Source organism: Aythya marila, assembly GCF_965140915.1.
Source record: "Aythya marila genome assembly, chromosome: 14".
NCBI lineage: Eukaryota > Metazoa > Chordata > Aves > Anseriformes > Anatidae > Aythya > Aythya marila.
This window is the reverse complement of record NC_139055.1, coordinates 1,555,109-1,575,115: the sequence shown is the minus strand read 5'-3', so window position 1 is coordinate 1,575,115 and position 20,007 is coordinate 1,555,109. Positions and strand designations below refer to the sequence as shown.

General features: G+C 36.0%; 1 protein-coding gene across 1 annotated transcript in view; it reads left to right on the top strand.

The window, feature by feature from the left end:
• Positions 1-20,007, top strand: part of GABRB2 (gamma-aminobutyric acid type A receptor subunit beta2) — a 162,029-nt gene that overhangs the window by 75,724 nt on the left and 66,298 nt on the right. The window contains exon 6 of the mRNA XM_082771871.1: positions 19,774-19,856. Coding sequence (XP_082627997.1) covers positions 19,774-19,856 — 83 coding nt within the window. The remainder of the gene's footprint in view (positions 1-19,773; positions 19,857-20,007) is intronic.

The following is a 20,007-nucleotide window of genomic DNA, read 5'->3' as shown; positions in this document are numbered from 1 at the left end:
ATTCTAAGATTAATTCCTTTTCAGAGCCAGTGTTCAGCTTCTGATGCAAGAAGATATTTTGATTTCATAGAGAAGATAAGATTTCAGAAGAATCATTTGCATGTTATTAAGACTGGAGAATATTGATAAAATATTTGATGCTAGCATTCAGGAAGATGTTCTTTATTTGCATTTATATATGTCTTTTTTAAACATTACAAATGCATAAAACTTCAGCCTGGCCCTCAGGTCCTTGCCAGATACCTACTCTGCAGGATTCATTGCCATAGGATATCTACAGCAGGAGTTTGATGAGTTTGATGTTTCAAAGATGCTAAAATATCTTTTTTTTTAATTTATTATTTTATTAAAAATTATTATTAAAATTATTTATTAAAATTATTGTTATTTTTAAAAAAAAAATCTGAGGAGGGATGAGTACAAGTTACAGTTCTGGAAGGGATGATCTTTGTGTGTACAAGGATTAAGAGGAAGTCTACCCTCTGCTCAGGTAGTTCTGTAGAGATGCATTTGAGGTCACTTTCACATATATCAACAGCAGCTGTAGTTGGTTGTTTAAGTCAGACTTGCTATCAACTCCTTTGATTTAGCTGCATGGACCCAAAGCTGATAAGGGGCTTAAATGCTACAGTACCTTTTCTTCTATTACATTAAACACCTGATATGAATTATTTCCAAAACTGTCCAAAAACATTACCTACAGGGAAGACTCAGAATGGGTTATTGTGGTGGTATAGTATATTTTTTTCCCCCTTTGTGTTAGTATTTTGTTTCTATAAGTACTGAAGTTATTTTGAATATATTGAAGTATATAGACTCTAATTCCATCTGTCTTATCAGGTCTTGTCTGCTTCACCTCATTTAAGTTTCCTTAAGCCTAATCTGTTCATTTTATTTCAGAACAGCTTTAATTTCAATGCAATCTATATATGCGATTTATGGGATTACTAGGGAAATATGCTGTGTCCTGGTCATAGAAATAATGGTAAGACTGAAGAATGTTAGCAGAGGGAATACTACCCCTGCAGAATTGAGCACAAGGAAAAGGGCATGGAGAGTTATATTTGTTTAATGTCAAGAATGAAAGTAAATATTTAGTGGTACCTTCACTATTCATTATAGCTATTACAGAATCTTATTAGAAATTTATTCAGATGACGGAATAGATATTAGATCAATAAAATGCAATTAGGAAATACATGACTAGTATATGAGATGCCTGAACTATGTAGCTTCAAGATGGGAAAGATGATTGACTTAACCTTATGAAAGAAAAGAAAGCATTGCTAAAGCAATCTTTCTCACTTAGATTTATTTTCCGTGTTTTTGTTTTGCTTTGTTTTTGTTGTTGTTGATACATTTGTCCATGCAATAAATAACAAAAATAGCTGTTAGTTTTGTTACATTAAGTAATGTATTTTGTATATTGCATTTTGTCTTATGCTAGATATGTTACTGATGGACAAGACGATAAACCTAGAAACTTTGTTGTGCCTGTGTGAATATCTCAGAATATCAATATATTCTTGAATTTCTGAAGTCTGCAAAATGGGGTGGAAATGTAGCAAATGTAAATCTTCTTCCCATAGCAGGAAAAACACAAATGTGCATAGAAATAAGGCAAAAAGAAAGGTGTCCTGATACTTCCAGATTTCTTAACTCCATTTCAGTTGAGAGAAAAGTTCAGGAAGTGAGGATCATTTGTAATAATTAGCCTTGACAGGAATGAATAACCAAAAAGTTTTATTCATTGCAGTAGTTTGTTGTTCAGCAGTTCTTACTGGCAATGGAAAATACAATATCCAAAGTGTTTTTTAGTAGAAGTTGATAGCTTAGACTTGGTGTGACAAATATCTTTTGTACTCCATCCTGAAAATGCGATATCCATTAAGAGAGAGTAGGATGTCAACTCTGCATTATTGGCTCTATCTGCAAAATAAATAATTAAATGAAAAGGTCTTTCAGAAGCCATTTCATAGCTAAAACCATGGGAGAGTTTCCATTCCAATTAAAAACAAACAAACAAACAAACAAAAACTCAGTGGTATTGGCAAAAAGGGTCTATGTTACCAAAGAAAGGTGGGAAGGGGCTTCCTTCCCTTCCTTCCCTGCATGATATCAGGGCATTACTTTTACTGTGTTTTCAATACTGAATTCCAATGAAAATAAACTGAGTAGGGAAGTTTAGATCTGTGGCTGATCAAATGTATTCTTAACACTGACAAAGCTTTCCTCTCTTGTATCTGCTTCAAAAATGCATGATTCTCTCCCCTTCTGGCTTCTCTTAACACTCTTTGCTTCATCTCCCTGTGCTCATCCGGGCTTTCTGTTCTGCAATTTCCTAATGTAAAGTCTATATGTTCTCTAAACCTTTTTGAAAGCTTCTAGTAGTTTTGTGGTCAGTTTTTCATTCAGTTACAGACCTTGCTTATCCCAAGCCGTTATTTTCTTCTAAAATTTGTGATGTGCTCTATTTTCTCTTCCTCCTTATAGTAAAAATTGCTTGAACTGGGGGGGAGGAAGATGTTGCCTTAAATTAATAGCATTAATCACTTTATCTTCTTCTTTATCACTTCTGCTTACTAACAACCACTTCAAAATGCATGGTTTTTACCCAATTCCGGTGGGCCATTGTTTGTATTGTTTTTGGAGCCACTGTGACATCTACAGTAAATGGTGAGTTTTAATTCATTTTTCTAATGAAGATTGGGATCTTGGCTAATGACTGCATAGTCATAACTGATGATGCTTTTCCCTCCTACTCCCTTGCTGCTTAGAACATATAGTAATTGTGCAGATGGTAGCAGCTTAGCTATGTGATAGTTTGCTTTCCATCTCCTCCTCTCATGACATTTACACCATGTAAAGAGAGTGTATTGCCATCTCCTTGTTTATGAAGACTTGTGATTCATCACCTGTCTTTTAAATCAAGTACTAAGATTATATCTTGTTGCTAAGAGGCAGAATTTGGATCGATGCTTTCTCCTTTTAAGCACACCTGTGCCAAGCTTTGCCTGAAATCTTCAAGCAAATCACAGCCAGGAGCACTGAATTTTCATCTTCATTCCTACTGACATGTGAAACTTGCAGTGCCTCTTTTATGTGACTAACTATGTCATTCCTTATGCATTCGAAAGATTCACAGACTTTTCAGAGCCTGTAAACTAGCCAAAGCTTAACACAAGGTTTCAAGATATTTAGGTTTCACTGCAAGCATTTTTTGAATTACTAGAAATAAAATATGATTTGTATGTGACGAAGTAAATACTTACACATCGTTTTGGTTTTCTTTCTTACTCATATGTTTATTAATTCTTACAGTTTGTAAAAGACATGAAAAATAATAATTAAGGCACAACTAATAAAGATAATTCCTTAAAATTTCATTTCTTTGTTGATTTGTTGAAATGCTTTGTTGAAAGCATTACTCCTGGGTTCCCGATCATCATTTGCAAATACAAGGACAATGGGTTTTGGACTTCCTGCCTTATTTTGCTCTTCATGTGTTTAGGAAAGATCCTGCATTGCAGTTGCAATCAAAGGAAGTGCAGGGTTTCTCTTCAAATGGGATTTGTGCAAATTGAGACACAATAAGCCTTTGGGTCAGAGAGGAGTGATGCTTTGTAAGAGAGATTAATAGTTTTGCGAACTACTTTTGCTAAGTGCCAAAATTCCTGATATAGATGGCCACAAGTGTGAGTGGAGAAATGACTGAAGGACAAGGAACTTGTTTCTTCTACTGTAGGGAACAGTAGACTTGCACCCAGTACCTGGCTTTTGTTCCCAAACACAGATACAATGTCAAAGACTTTGTGTACCTCATTTGCCCTGTGATTTGAGGTGTTGGTATTCTGAATTTAGGAGCCATACTGCTATTTCAAAAAGAATGAAGTTATTAGGGCCTTGTTAAGGGACTGCTGCAATGATTAAACAAACCAATTGACTAGAAAATGGCTTTATTGGGGTAAATGACAACTGAGACAGACCCACTGTGGCACAAACACATGCTTTCAGTGTTGTAGTCTAGAGATTGCCGAATGTTGGAAGTTCAGAAAAATAGAGCAGATTTGAGCAAGTTAATTGCTATCTCAATGTTTGTATCTGTGTAAAATGTGGGTTACAATATAAGCATACTCCACAGAACTTCTGAGAGCCCGCTTCCTTAATGCAGTACTGATGTTCATGTGATTAGTCTTCTCATTTGTCAGCTTGGAGGAACATTGGGGAAGATATTTAACCTTAAAAATGAAGTTATTAATTGCTGGCATTACTTGCTAAAGCTGTAGTCTGCTGATAAAAATTAGATTTACTACCTATAAGAGATGATTTGCAGAGTCACTACTTCTAGTTCTAGGTTAAATGAGCATATGTAACACACAGCATTAGTGATGAATTCTGGTCAATGTTTGAAATATCTGAAAACAAAATTTTAAGTGAAATACTGAAATGTTGTGACCAAACAAACAAGAAAAAACAGGAGAATATTTATAGATATTTCTATCTGTGCAACATTTAATCAGATACTCGAGAATATGCATTGTGAAATGAAGGAGTTTGAGAAGACTGCTGTTCTATATAAACCAATATAAAAAATTCTCACCTGTTCAGGACATGGTAGAGATCATTTTCATGTGCCTTTCCCTATTTCTCACTGAAGAAACTTGCTTGCCCATAGAAGCGTAACTGGTTCATTGTATAGCATTGTCCCTATATATACTGTCCCTATATTGCAAACAGTGCTGACTTGAAGTCCACATCCATGCTAAGACTTTTCTGTTCAGCTATTATCTTTCCCATAAGTACTATGTCTCATGGAGGGGGTGGTATGACCTCTTACTATCCTTGTACACTAAGAAAATTCAAATGTGTTCTGTCCAGGTAGTTGATTCATACTGTCATCTCCTCTGTGCCATTATTTGGTATCAAACACCATAATGTGAAAAATATTTTAAAAAGATGCTCAGTGGGAAGTCTTCTGTAAAATACCAGATTTTACATAGGGGAACAAATTTGATCTGAGTTGTGAAATTCCTGCTTTATAAATGTGAATCTTACAAAGTATTTCTTTTGTTCCTGGGAATTCCCTCCTCTAACGCCTATCAAAATGGCTGGGTTTGTAAAAAGCCATCTATATCGGGCCAAAGGGCTCTGGCTGGATGGACATTACTCCATGCCTAGGCTGATAAGTAAATAACAATGTGTGCAAGTGGACATGGTCCCCGTCAGACTCACTGCTGTGCCTCTGAGTCTGTGCTGAACCTGCTATGCAAGCAGTGCTTCCATCTTGAGGGTTTGTGCCAGTGTTTTCATTCAGCTCAAAGCACCTGTACATTTAATCAAGTAAATGTCATCCTGACATAATGGTCATTGCTATGAATTTAATTTACTGAAAATCAGCAAGTGTTGTCCTATTGCTTATGTATAAGAGACTTTTAAGTAAAGCACGGAAGTTATTTTCAGAGATTTTGTTGGGGGAGGAAAAAAAAAAAAGGCTTGTAGAAAGAGACTGTTTTTTGTTGTTGTTGTTGTTGTTTATTTTATTTTATTTTATTTATTTATTAAGCATCACAATGCTTAAAAAATCAACTTTAAAAAGAACCTTTAATATATGGAATGGCTCCAGAACAGATCCAACATGTCTTAGATAAGCATTTCTTTTCCTGTCAATTATATATTTATTAGTATGTGTATATATATATATATATATATATATATTCAGGTATGACTGATATTTTTGATCTGACTCTTCATCTACCTAAAATGTGAGCTAGTCATAACTTCTATTTGGAAAAAAAGAAAGTCTCAGGAATATCCTGTCAAGTTACAAGTGTGGTACTTTAAAAGCAATGGTGAGCATGTTGTGTAAATTATAAAAGTACACAATATGGAAGAAATCTTTCATATATATTTTTATATGTCATAAATAAATATATATATTTATTATATGTCATTGATATATATATGGCATTGATTCAACTTCCACTGCTACATGGTAAAATGCAAATCTAGTTATGCAAAATGTTAAGTGTTGCTTGTCGTCTGCAGGAATACATGGAAATAAGAAATGTAAATAAACTCTGAGAATCAGTTGAAGTCTTATGATACTCTTTGAGAGTCATTTGTTGTATGATAACAGCATTGCATACAGAATCATCTGTCTGTTTGGCCAGTCACAGTCATGTATTTTCCAAATCTAATAACTTCAATCACAAATGCCAATAACCAATTGTAGAAAAACATGGATCTTAAAATTTAAAATGAAGAGAAAAAAAAACACAACAACAAAACATGCATTAAAATGGAAAAAGAGAGAAGGGACCCTGTTAAAATTACTGGAGATTGTCTTAAATTACCACATTTTATTTATTAAAAGCCCCATGTGGCAAAATATTGATGGCTTTTTTTTTTTTTTTTTAGGAGTAAACATTTTTATGATTTTTTTCCGGTGTATGGATTTGTGTTTTTTCCCCAGAAATCTAGTTACTGAGAAATTTTAAAGGTATTAGGTTAAAAACAGGAGAGGACCACCTGAATATTCAATGCATACAAAAGTGGTCTTTATATTTCTGATGTATTATGTTTTCTATAGCTTATTAGGTTTTCAGTTCTTGTTGACAGTATGATGCTGCTAGTATGTCAGAAGATTGCCTTTTTTTTTTTTTTTTGTCACTTCTGTTTCAAATGACGTTAATGTTCCTCTGAAATGAAGATAAGAAAGAAATTCAGAAATACATTCTTTGCTGTGGTAGTGAACCACTGGAATAAGTTTCTCAGAGAAGCTGTGGATGCCCCTTCCCTGGAGATGTTCAAGGCCAGGCTGGATGGGGCCTTGGTCAACCTGATCTAGTGGGTGATGTCACTCCCTATGGCAGGGGGGGGAGAGGGAAGGAGGTGGAACTGGGTGATTTTTAAGGGCCCTTCCAACACAAGCTGTTCCAAGATTCTGTGATAAGAAACAGAAGGGTCATAACTGAACACCTTAATTTTGGCACAGAAGTGCGTGTAGTCCTGGGGAAACTGAATTTCAGTAGGATAGCTGGAGTTAACTTAGGTGCCTGCTAATTGCAGTCAGTAGGTTTGACTCTGTTAAAGAAAAACTAAAAAAAACCTGCATGCTATCCTTATATGTCGATAAACCCCTAGCTTAGGTTGAATTTCTCTGAAATGTAGATACAGTTCTGAAAATGCTAAAGGAGAACACGGATTCCCATTTTCAAAGTAATATTGCTGCAAACAAAAATTAAAAGGTAGCATTAAGTACCATCGCTAAATACTAAAGGAAGCAGAAAATGGCTGAATTCTTCAACAGCTTGAAAGTTGCAAATGCATTTGGTATTTAAAATAAACCAGATACAAGACAGAGAATTGAAGTTATGAGCCTAACACAATACAAGAGAAAAGTGCCGAGTCCAGGCACAACATCTAAAATGTGATAGAAGGTAGTTTTATTACTAATTTATTTTTTAAAAAGGTTTAATGGCTTAGGTATGGTGTCAGGAGAAAAAAAAAAAATAAATAAATCAAGCTTTCTCCACAGATGCCTATGTGCTGATCAGGTTGAGTAGGAAAAAGAACAATGTTTAGGGTGAAATGTGCAGAATAAACTGTTCATATTTTGTTCAAGTCAGACCTATCTTAAAGCACTTCAGAAGGATGTTCTTTCCATTGTAGCATTTTATATATAAAACCATAGGTATTTATGTATTTATTTTTTCCCTCTGTAGTAGTCTTACCTAAAGTCACTTGGTGCTAATCTGTCATTTGGTATCTGTATGCTGTGAATGAGGCCTAAAAACTATCCTCTAAATTTTTGTTGTCCTTCAGTGTTCAGATGGAATAATTGTTCAGATGTGGTTATGTGGTTTGTAGCCACAACACAAACAGGTGATTTATTAAAGGATTAAAGATTTATTAAATTAAGATTAAAGATTTATTAAACTGCACTAGATCTGCCTGTTAATTGGGGTGGGGAAGCTTCACTGATGCTTGGTGAATGTACAGGGCTCAGGTGAAGGGCGAAGTTTTGTAGCTTTGTCTCACTGGGGGTTTGTTCTTCATGCCTATGTATAGGATGCTTTACAAAATGTCTCAATGATTTGTGGATACTGCTTTTTTGGCTAAATATGGTTTGTAATAAAAAAAAATTGTTGCTAATCTTAAGAATTTTGGGAGTCATTTTAAGTGAACAATTTTCCTAATGCTAGGTTAAAGGTTGGATTAGATGATTTTAGAGGTCTCCTCCAACCTTCTGTTGATTCTGTGATTCTTATTTGCATACCCATAGTTTGTGTTCTTATTGTACTTTTTTTGTCTGACATAGTGTCTCATTTACTCTGTACTTCAAAGTGTTTTTTGTTTACCACACATACTATTTCCCTTATTAAAATAAAAAAAAAAAAAAGAGGGAGAAAAAAAAAACAACTTTAGTTGTAAACCTGTCTCATCCATAAACCTATAAATGATTCAATTATTCATTTATGATATATTCTGTTTGGCATACATAAATGCCTAGCAAAGTAGCTTGGAAGAGTGAATGAGTGCTAAATCACTAATTGTTAAATAATCCATATACTTCAAACATTAAATAAAAGTATATTCTACCTAATAAATGACCTAATTTGCTTAATAAAACCAAGTGAATCTTCTAGGAACAAAACCAAACCAAAACAAACAAACAAAAACAAAACAAAACCAAGCAATTCAAATCCAATGAGCAGGATAGTTCTTTGTCCTTTGTTTGATAATACAGCCTCCCTCTCACTTACCAGTGCAATATCATCCTCTTTCTGTAGACCATGGCAAATATGTGGGGATGATTGGTTCATGACTGGTTCAAAGTTAAAAGCAAGAGAGGTAGCTGGAAGTGAAAATTTTATCAGCGGTATATGGGTTTGTACTCTTTTTTTTGTTTGTTTTTTCCAAAATTTGAGTGATTTCAACACTTTCAGTTTCTGCCTTTTCTAGGGAAAAGCTTTCTCTTGTGGGGACTCAAATGATATGTTCAATCTGTTCAGTAATAACTAGTCTATGAACATGACAATAGCCTCAGAAAGAACCATGAGCTCTTTCCCCCAAGCATATGCCTGTAATTTCACAATGCCCCTTTTAATTCTATGAGACAGTCCAGTTCACTGTGTACTACGGCAGCTGTCGCACTCTGTCTCGAAGTAGGCCCACAGTACTGCTATACCTGCACTCTAAATGCATGAATGAATGGTTTTAAAAACTGACTGTGGAAACCAGTCCATGATGTTTGCTTGCAGTGTTATAATGGGCTGACACCGTAGCTTTCAAAAATCAATAAATACAATTTGACTGAATTATTTTATTTTTATTGTTCTTCCCAAGTATATAATAGTAACTTTGCTGTAAATATTAAAATATAAAATTGAAATTTTTTGGGAAAAAAAAAAAAAATATATATATATATATATATGATTTATTGCTAACCTATGAGCTACAGGAATTAGTAACTAAAATGGTGCAAAGAAATTAGATAAAAATCATGGAAAAAGCTAATATACCTAGGAATTAAACTGGATGGATCAGTACTAGATTCTAGTTGGGGTGTCATAAAATTCATATTTTGGTCAGATTTTGTTTGCTGTGTGAAATCTATACATTGACTTTGATGGTCTAGTGGTGAAATACAATGTGGAGTTGTTGACAGTAAAGATTTGTGTAAAATTGAGGATAACAAACTAGGTGATTTGTAATGGTTCTAAATTGCTGAAAACCAGTTCTTAGTCTGATTGGTAGGGATTTGATATAGTATTTGGCTGTAAAAAAGAAACATACAACTGCAGGGAGGAGCCCTGGAAAGCAGGAACAGAATGTAACAAGGGAGGAGAATTGTTATATAATTATATATAATTATGTATTATACATTGTATGTATATAATTATATGTTATTATTCCAAGGAGTAATTGGCTGCCCAGAGGCATTTGGTTTGGATCCTGAAAGATGTATTTTTGAAAATACCAAGTCACAAAGCTTAAAAACACAAGAGGAAGGTACTGAGGAAGCAGGTTTCTCATTACAGGTGTAATTTCATTTATTTACTTATATTTAAAACCTGGTACATGCCCATTGGAGATGCCAATCTTTTAATCAGGTGGGTATATTCAAGCATGTTTGCAATTAGTATTACATACATCGATATTATTGATACCAGGTTAAAATCTATAGTGATTATCTCAACTTCACTGAAATATAATCCCTTTACTTTTTAGTTTACCAGGAGCAGTGATATATGTATTCGTGAGCCTAGCAAAATCTCTCATGAACTTCACAAATGAAATAAATAGTTTGAGACAAAGGAGGGTAGTGAAGCATTGCATGCTAACTACAAACAATGGTCATTCAGTAAAATTAAAGGTGAAATTACATCGATACATTAGTATCGATGTTTTGTATCTAGACAATGGTGATGTTAATATCAGCTAGCATTGGAGGCCTATAGTCTGAGGGCAATGCATCAGATGCTTTGAGACTTTAAGATTATCTGTGTTATTTGTTTGTGTTCCTTCTTTATTGACGGTTGGTATTATAGTGATATTTGAAAGGATGTCAGTGGGGTGGAATTATGTCTCTGGATAAGTGTCTCTTACTGTTCCCTAAATACCAGAGCAAAGCTGAAATGTTTATTCAAACAAAGCAAGAGATATTGATCTTATAATAATTGTCAATTACAAGGATATTTGGTTTATTCTACTGAATGATTACACTGGACTTAAATTGGACACTTACACTGGACTGCCTTGCTTACTGGTAATACAAAATGGACAGTTTCTCATTCCCATTTTTGCTTGTATTGTGTTAAGCTTAGAGGAAGATGAGAACAGCAGAGAAATTAAGCTGCACTGGCACGAGGGCCTTTCTGATGTGCTTAGATGCTGCCTGTGCTTTCAACGTTCATCAGAAATAAATAATTTTATTCTGGATTTTGAAAAGCTGTTTGATAGTGGGTGACCTTTCTCAGGTAGAGGAGGAAAGATTGCATTAATAGAGGTAAGGGGCTCCATTCTACATGAGTACTTCAGGCATGCAGAGCACATTAGAGCTGCAGTAGGTGAGTTAACTGCCCTGTAGTGGATCAAATTGGTACTGCTTTGGGGAATGTCCAGTTGTTTACAGAGAGAAAGTAGAAGAGTAAATAAAGACAAGATAATTGAACGCTTCATTCCTAACAATGATGAAGTTCTATTAGAACAAGGTGAAGAGGAAAGAAATGATAAGTTGTGAGATGTTTTTTTGTTTGTTTGTTTGTTTTTGTTTTTGTTTTTTTTTTTCCCTCAAATAATAAAGATACATAGTGAATTGCTTAATGAGAAAAAAAAATAGAAAGCACTAGTCTAACTGAAATCCTACAATCATGTAGGGAGTCAGTACCTCTATCCTCAATTCCAGTCTTTTGTAATCATAATTGTTTTAATAAGGATTAACCTGTGTCTGTCACCGTACAGTATTTTACACAGTTTGCTTTAATTCTGACTGCTAACTGTCTCCTTGTGTGATTGCTTTTTAAGGACCAGTCCCACTTTAGGACAGGGAAGCTTCATTTTACTGTTTTACTCTTGTCTTACAATTTTGTGAGCATTAGAATTTTACAGGCCACTGCTTTGCTTTAAAGGTTCTTGAAGGAAACAAAATTTTAGGTCTGCGCTAGAGATGTGTGTTTTTGTTTGACTTTTTTCTCTCCTTTTCGGATCTGAGAATATTTCTGCTTATGAAGAATTTACTTAGATTTATTATTTCTATTGACATTTCCCTGTAGAAAATGAGGTGTCTTATTCTGACCCCCAAAAACAAAAGCAATAGATGATTTTGGCTCTCATCATGCTTCTTCTGTAAGAATTACTAAATAAGCTGCAATCATAAAATTGAATGTGCCTTTTCTACTGCAGATTGTTTTGACTTCCATATTAATTTTTAGCTCAGGTAGAAATTCCTTTCTCCAGAATACTGAAAATACCATATTGTCAGATCATCCACTTGGATGTTTCCTTGGATGGACATGTAATTGGTAATATTCTTGGTGGTGTTTTGTGAGAAGAAAGAGTTTTGCAGGATTAATTCTGTCACAAATGACAAATTAAGAAGATGGAGAAATAGCAAATGCAGTTTATTTGTGAGATCATTATCCAGAGTACATATTCTTCACCAACAGAGAAAAGTGCAGGAGCTGCAGGTTGTGTAAACACCACCACCACCTGACTTGAAAGCTGGTTCCATGAGGAGCTGTGCCCAGCAGCTGTTGGAGGTTGGCTGCTGCAGACATTTTGTGGGTAGGAAGCAGTTTACACATTTGTTTCTAAGAAGCACATGATTTAACATTTAGATGCAGATTCCTGGGAAAATAAGACTGTTCTCTCAAATAAAAGCATTGCAGTATAGGATGGTACTGCTATTGTAGACATAAACAGGTAGGCTGTGGGCAAAGCTCTTGCTATATGAAATAATTTTTCTACATTTTTAGCAGCAGCATTATCTCCAAAATTTGTGCACTGAAAAGTACGTATCCTGTGGAGAAGTTATTTCCTTCCCTCCCCCCCCACCCTCCCCCCAGTTCTTCAATTATTTAATTGTTATATTTTTATCATCAGGAATAAACAATATTAATGTAGGATGTGTATACAGTTCAACATACTGACCAGAACTAGCTACCAATTATTTTAGGCACTGAGAAAGAACCAAATCCATGTGGCTCCTTAGAGAGCTCTAGCTCACTTCCACAGTTTGAGAATCTAGATTATATAGATAATTTCAGAATTGTTAAGTAACTATTTTTAAAAGAGAATGCAGAAAACTTTATTCTTTTCATACCCTCCTGTATATAAAGTGGAATTTCTAGAAAAAGAAAAAGAAAAAGAAAAAGAAAAAGAAAAAGAAAAAGAAAAAGAAAAAAAGAAAAAAAAAAAAAAGAAAAAAAAAAGAAAGGTTGTGAAAAGTGTGTTTCATATGTTCTGAAACACATGAAATTAAACAATTTTCTCTTAGAACTTTAGTAATTATAAACTTTTTTCCCATTAAAAAGAACACAACTTGTTAAAAGGTGTTTTGAATATATAACTTCTCTGTTGTATGCAGCATGTCTTGGCTGGTAGTAGTGTAAATTTTTAAGAGAAAGAAGCTGAAATTAAGCAATTTTTGTTGCAGTGCTGATGTTATCTTAGTGAAATGGACATGTAATCTTTCCAACCGGAATAAGAAACATTTTAAAAAATGTTTGAAAGTAAAACTTTCAGTTTTATATTGTTAGGCATAAAGCAAAAGGGCTATGAACTATGTATAAGCAGAGGAGATGTACTGGATTTTTCCTCCAAGGCTGTAGTTCTTTGTGCTGTCAGCACAGTTTATATTGCTTCACTGTTCTGTAAATGCTATAGTTTTTTATGGATCTTCCTTTTGTTTATTTATTATTTCTCTTGAAAGGGAGAAGTGAAGTGAATGCTGAAAGACAAAGATGCATTTCCCAGTGATAAAATATTAAAAATCTGAAGTGCTCCTCCTAGTTCTTCTGGCATAGCTGTTTCATTGTGTTATATGGGTGTTAATCTTCTAAGGAGCATGTAGTATTTCAGAGAGAGGCCTGAATACCTTCAGTCTAAAGCTGAGATTATTGTACCAGAAGATTTTCTGTAGAGTGACGTCTGCTTTTATCAGGGATTTAAATTATGAACATGATGTTGTGGCTGAGTTTTGGACTCAGTGACAGGATAGAAGGCAATGCTTATCTAATTTAAACAACAGTTTAGAGAGCTTTGTGGGGAGAGAGTAGAAAGCTGGGCATTGCTGCATGAAAATTATCATTTGCAGCAACAAAATTATCATTCTTCAGAATCACAATTCTTTTACTATGAAATAAGAGCCAAATTCACCAGTTTTCCATGAGCAGATAGCACAACAGCCAATCCTTCAGCAGAGAAATGGAGAGCTTCTTCCTGAAAAAGATCGCAGACCAATATTTCTTTCCTCTAAAACATCTTTTATTCTTCTTTAATCAACAGTGTAAACCAACAAAACTTAGAGGTTGAAGTTTCTGCATTTGTTCCAGCTCCTTGATTTTTGTCAGCTCCAAAATTTGATTTGAATCTTGTATTATCCTTAGAAAAGGTTTAAGCATCATATACTTAACTTATGGTCATGAGTTCTAGCTTTAACAAATAACACTTAGTGTTTTGAGAGAGCATCTAAGTATGTGAGGGTTGGACAGGGTAATGACTAAGGAAATGAGGAAAGGAATAAGAAAAACAAGCTAGGCTGAGATACTCATGAAATTTTGAGAAGTGGTATTAGAAGAGAGCATATTACAGGCTCTCTGTGGCCTGACTATATCATTTCATTTCAAACGAAGGTATCAATATCAGCAAAACCATTTCTACTTTTTTCACATTAAACTACACTGAGAGTTCTATGCATTATTTAGAATCATAGAATCATAGAATATCCTGAGTTGGAAGGGACCCTTAAGGATCATCAAGTCCAACTCTTGACACCGCACAGGTCTACCCAAAAGTTCAGACCATGTGCCTAAGTTCACAGTCCAATCTCTTCTTAAATTCAGACAGGCTCGGTGCAGTGACCACTTCCCTGGGGAGCCTATTCCAGTGTGCAACCACCGTCTCTGTGAAGAACCCCCTCCTGACGTCCAGCCTAAATTTCCCCTGCCTCAGCTTAACCCCATTCCCGCGGGTCCTGTCACTAGTGTTAATGGAGAAAAGGTCTCCTGCCTCTCGACAACCCCTTACGAGGAAGTTGTAGACTGTGATGAGGTCTCCCCTCAGCCTCCTCTTCTCCAGGCTGAACAGGCCCAGTGACCTCAGCCGTTCCTCGTACGTCTTCCCCTCAAGGCCTTTCACCATCTTCGTAGCCCTCCTCTGGACACTTTCCAACAGTTTCATGTCCTTTTTATACTGTGGTGCCCAGAACTGCACACAGTACTCGAGGTGAGGCCGCACCAGCGCAGAGTAGAGCGGGACAATCACCTCCCTTGACCTACTAGCGATGCCGTGCTTGATGCACCCCAGGACACGGTTGGCCCTCCTGGCTGCCAGGGCACACTGCTGGCTCATATTCAACTTGCTGTCTACCACGACCCCCAGATCCCTCTCTTCTAGGCTGCTCTCCAGCGTCTCATCGCCCAGTCTGTACGTGCAGCCAGGGTTTCCCCGTCCCAGGTGCAGGACCCGGCACTTGCTCTTATTGAACTTCATGCGGTTGGTGATCGCCCAGCTCTCCAACCTGTCCAGATCCCTCTGCAAGGCCTTTACGCCCTCATTTGAGTCCACAACTCCTCCAAGTTTGGTGTCATCAGCAAACTTGCTCAAAATACCCTCTATTCCTACATCCAGATCGTTTATAAAAATATTGAAAAGTACCGGCCCTAAAATGGAGCCTTGAGGGACCCCACTGGTGACCGCCCGCCAGCCTGACGCAGCTCCATTTACCATAACCCTTTGGGCCCTGCCCGTTAGCCAATTGCTCACCCATCGTATGATGTTTTTATTTAGCTGTATGGTGGACATTTTGTCCAGTAGGATCCTATGGGAAACCGTGTCAAAGTCCAAAAAAATCACATCAGCTGGTTTCCCTTGGTCCACCATATGGGTGATCTTATCATAAAAGGAAATCAGGTTAGTTAGGCAGGAAAGTTGAAAGATCATAGCAGTCAGTAGCTGAATGTTTGGTTTTAACGATGGACTTGTAGAAATGTCACTGTTTATCCTTTGTGAAAGCCAGCTCTTAACCTAAGATTATATAAGGGAAGCTTATGCTTGGTGTGAATAAACAGAAGGAAGAAGACCTCCGTGACCTCTATAATTAGTAATAAATGTTTTTTAATTTAAATGTCAATCTGTTAGTACTTATAGCAACCGTGACGCATGTTTAAATCCAGTATTAGTGTTCAGGAGAGTGATATATCACATTACAGTGTTGTTTTTTTTTCCCAGATTTCCATGTATTTGAAATTGAGTATGCTGGCTGCTGCTGCTGCTGTTTCCAACTGTCACGCAGCAGGACTGTTTCCAAGAAGCAGAAGTGAACAGTGGGTATAGCTGCAGTGCGTGGTTTCAGTAACGAATTCAGAGAGAGAGATAGTGATTGCCAGTTGGTGGGCACATAACATTCTGTTGAAGTCCCGATAGAGATACAGTCAGTTAAAGAGCATGACTTCCTTGCAAACTCTTTGGATTTGTCCAGAAATTGTTAATGGAGAGTCAGATTCTGCCTTCAGACACAGAGATCTGAAGCAAAATTTCACATTGCTTTTGACTGGACATTGTATACGTGCATACACTTGAAGAAATAATTGATCTTTCATTTTCCTGGGCTTCAGCTTTGTCTCTTTTTCATTAGGATTGTGATGTGTCAGTGCTAGAGCTAAGAGTATTATATAGATCTCATACTACCACTCTGCTCTGAGGAACTATCTGAAATTGTCACCTCCTTTCTCATCATTTCTGTTCTGTCTGTAATAGGTCAGACCTGTTTCCTTCCAGGGCAAAGATAAGTTTCTGCTGTGACTTACTCCCTACAGCTTTGCTGAGCTGCAGCAGCTCCATGAGGGCTTTGTATTCTGTCCGTCTCCACATACCAGTAGCGTTGCTCTCCAGTCTCTAGTGGTGTTCTTTCTTCTGCAGCGATATCAGAACTATTTTAGTTGCTTTTTTGATTTTCAAATTCTACTTCAGCTTGTAGGAAGGCCAACATCTATTAGATTTTGAAAAACTGTCCCCTGTGTAGCACTGAAAAAAAGAACCACTAGTAGGACAGTAGTATTATTCAACTACCAGGACAGTATTATTTTCTGCAAAACTTAAAATATGAAAGTGTTTTAAGAGTTCCTTATGGCCTGAGAAAGGAGCAGTGTCAGTTTCCAGGTCCTATGAAGCACAGAACCTCCCCAAAGGTTTGGAGACAAGGGCAGATTTTCTGTTTTCTCAGAAGTAATAGGTATTATTTTTGGAATTATTGACAGCAAACTTCACTTTCCCTGCAAGATAATCAGGGTGAAGGTTTCTTTGCACTGGTTTGCATCATTAAGAGTCATGAAATGAAACATCATAAGGTTTCTCTTTCTTTCACAGCAGATAAAAAGATCAGTGTATGAAACAGTTCTGTAATGTGTTTCATTTCACACTGTCTGAGAGCAGTTATTCTGTTATCATTCTAATGACTAGTGTGTTGAGTCAGTGTTGTTTTTTTAAAAGCTGTCATTTTTTCCATTGTTTGTACTCAAGGCTATGTTATGCAAAAAACAATTTTATATTTTGTGCACTAGTCCTTGCTAGTATATATTTATATAAAAAATATTTTTAATCCCTTTATGAAAATTGTAATAGCTCTGCTTTGGGGAAGATGCAGAATGCCTGTTTCAGGCATTCCTACCTGCTATAACTATTATTTCTTCCTCTGCAAAGGTATAGATCATGAGTCTTGAATTTAAGAGCATTTAAAGGTGGCAATTCTTCTGTGCTCTTGCATTAGTAATTTTGTTTAGCTATTCAATGTGAATTGCAAGCCATTAATAATTATTAAAAGGTAGCTTTGTTGCTTAAATAATTTTAAAAATAAACTATAAAATAAACTATTTCTATTTTTCCAAAGGTGAGAAAATTCAGGGTAAAAATATGAGGGAGGCATGAAGAGAGGAAAGGACAGATTTCCTTTTTTATTCCAGTGAATTTGCATTATGGTTAAGAATGATCAAGTGAACTGAATTACCAATCGTTTTCATTGCTCTGCTTTTGCTTTTGTTAAATGCTGGAAATAATCTATTCAAAGGAGCCAAAAGATTCTTCTCCCCTGCTTTTGTCCACTTCAGGAAGATTTCTTTTGAAGTATTTGTGGTGATCCACACTGATGGAAAACAACATATTTTCAAAAGCAATTCTGTGAGTAGCTATGTAGCGATTGAAGCAGGCACTTACTGCCAAAAGGTGTTCATTTATTATTGAATTCTCTCAGAACCCAATAGATATGTATGGTTAAAATGTAAAATTAAGGAATATTGTCTAGATGTACAAGAAAGAGGTAAGACTTCCACAGTGTTTATAGGAGTAACTTGCTTCCACTTTTGCTCTCCTCCTTTTGTTGAAGAAATTTACAGGGCTTTTTTTTTTTTCCTTCTTCTTCTGTAAACAACAGCAAAGCATTGGTAGATAGTACTGTAAGGACACTAATGAGAGGGCTGTATTGCTTGAACACTTTTTAATACCTTGTGGAAAGAACTGTTAAAGTCAATTTTGAATCTATCTTTAGCAGTTATAGTTTTCTGCTTCTAATGAACTGTCATTAGGTATTTAAGGAGAAAGATTGAGGTCCATCAAGTGAAAGAGTTCTTTGTCAGATTGAAGAGTAGTAAAGAAGTTTTTGAGCCATTATCCAACAGTCTCAATATATTCTATAGAGGACTAGTAACCCTCATACAGGGCAACAAGATTTTGAGAAGAAAACGGTTGGTCACCCAGGATCAGTCATCCCTTGAATCCCAACTGCTGATCCCATCAGGTGGTATGGTGTCTGCACATGCTATAAATACTTCATCTATCAAGTTGGGTCCCGTTTTGGAGGCACACCTACATCATCTTGGATTTTGTGATTTGAGTTAAATTATTTGCCTAACTTTCAGCTGGAAAAAAAAAAATGTACACTTGGCTGCTGTACAGTGCTCAAGTTCTTCTGTGGATGTGGAAGCAGATTTTCCAGATACAGATGGCCAGTCCGCTGTACTTACCAGAAAAGTACAGGGACTAAAGAAAATCCTTGTTTGTCTGAGGATGCTGTATAAATTGCCAGGCTTTAGCAGCTGTGCAGGAGAACGGCTCTTAGAGAGTAGAGGGGGGAGAGAAGAAAGGCTAGAAACCTCTAGCTTATGCACTAAATTCCCACCTGGCCCTACTTAGAGTATGTGCAGAATATACCTATTTTGACTATTGGTGGATTCCAAATTTTAGGTGTGTTTTTTCAGTCTCTACAGATACTGCATATTCACAGGAGGAGGGAGGAAAAAATAAAATAGAATTGATTTTTGTTTATGTTCTAGGAAGACTTGCAGGTAAACCATTAATAAAAGGCTGCTGAGCATTTTGCCTTGGTTCAGATGATTATGCTCAGGATTATTCTTCCAGGAGGTCTATCAGCAAAAGAGTCTATTAATAATACAGATGTTTGTCTGAACATTTAAAAGAAACACTTGACCTGTGTTAAGGTTTCGAGTCATTCAGGGGCGCAAGTCAACTATGGTCTAAACATTTTGTGAAAACAGTCCTGAAAATGTTCACTTGCTAATGTGAAGCTAAAATAATATTTCATTTACAAAGAAAGCACTGTTGAAAAGAAGACAGAATTAAATTTCATATGAAAGGATTAGGGTATTAACGCAGGATATGAAGTATACATCTTTCTTTGCTCATCCCTAGATTTCCTCTGCCACTTTCCATTGAGACTTCCTTTTTGGCTCAAACTGCTGCACTATATAATGAAAGAATTAGTAGTATTCTAATTCATGATGATTTTTTTTTTCAGGATAGACTGATTGCTGATGATTAAAGCTTGTGGTACTGTGATAATGGTGAATAAATGGGAAGCTGTCTATTGCCCACCAGTGGCATAACCTTGCAGTGGTATTACTTACAAACAATCAGTGTATACAGTATTTTAGTAAAAATAGTCATGTCGGTAAAAATATATTTTGATCTTTCAACCAAGTGCAGTCAAAGAAAGATTGGAATGAGACACGTTAACAAGCTCTTCTTTTTCCTTCCTAGAATTACAACGACAGCTGCTTGTATGATGGACCTACGGAGATATCCGCTGGATGAGCAGAATTGCACGCTGGAGATTGAGAGCTGTAAGTACTTCTGCAAATCCTACTTATTCTGTGGTCAACTGCTTCAGACTTTTTATCCGTCTTTCTTTTTTATTTTTTTTTATATGCTACTAACCTAGTTGTGTCTCCGATGACATTTAGATTCTTGTAAACACATTTAAAAAAAAGCTTT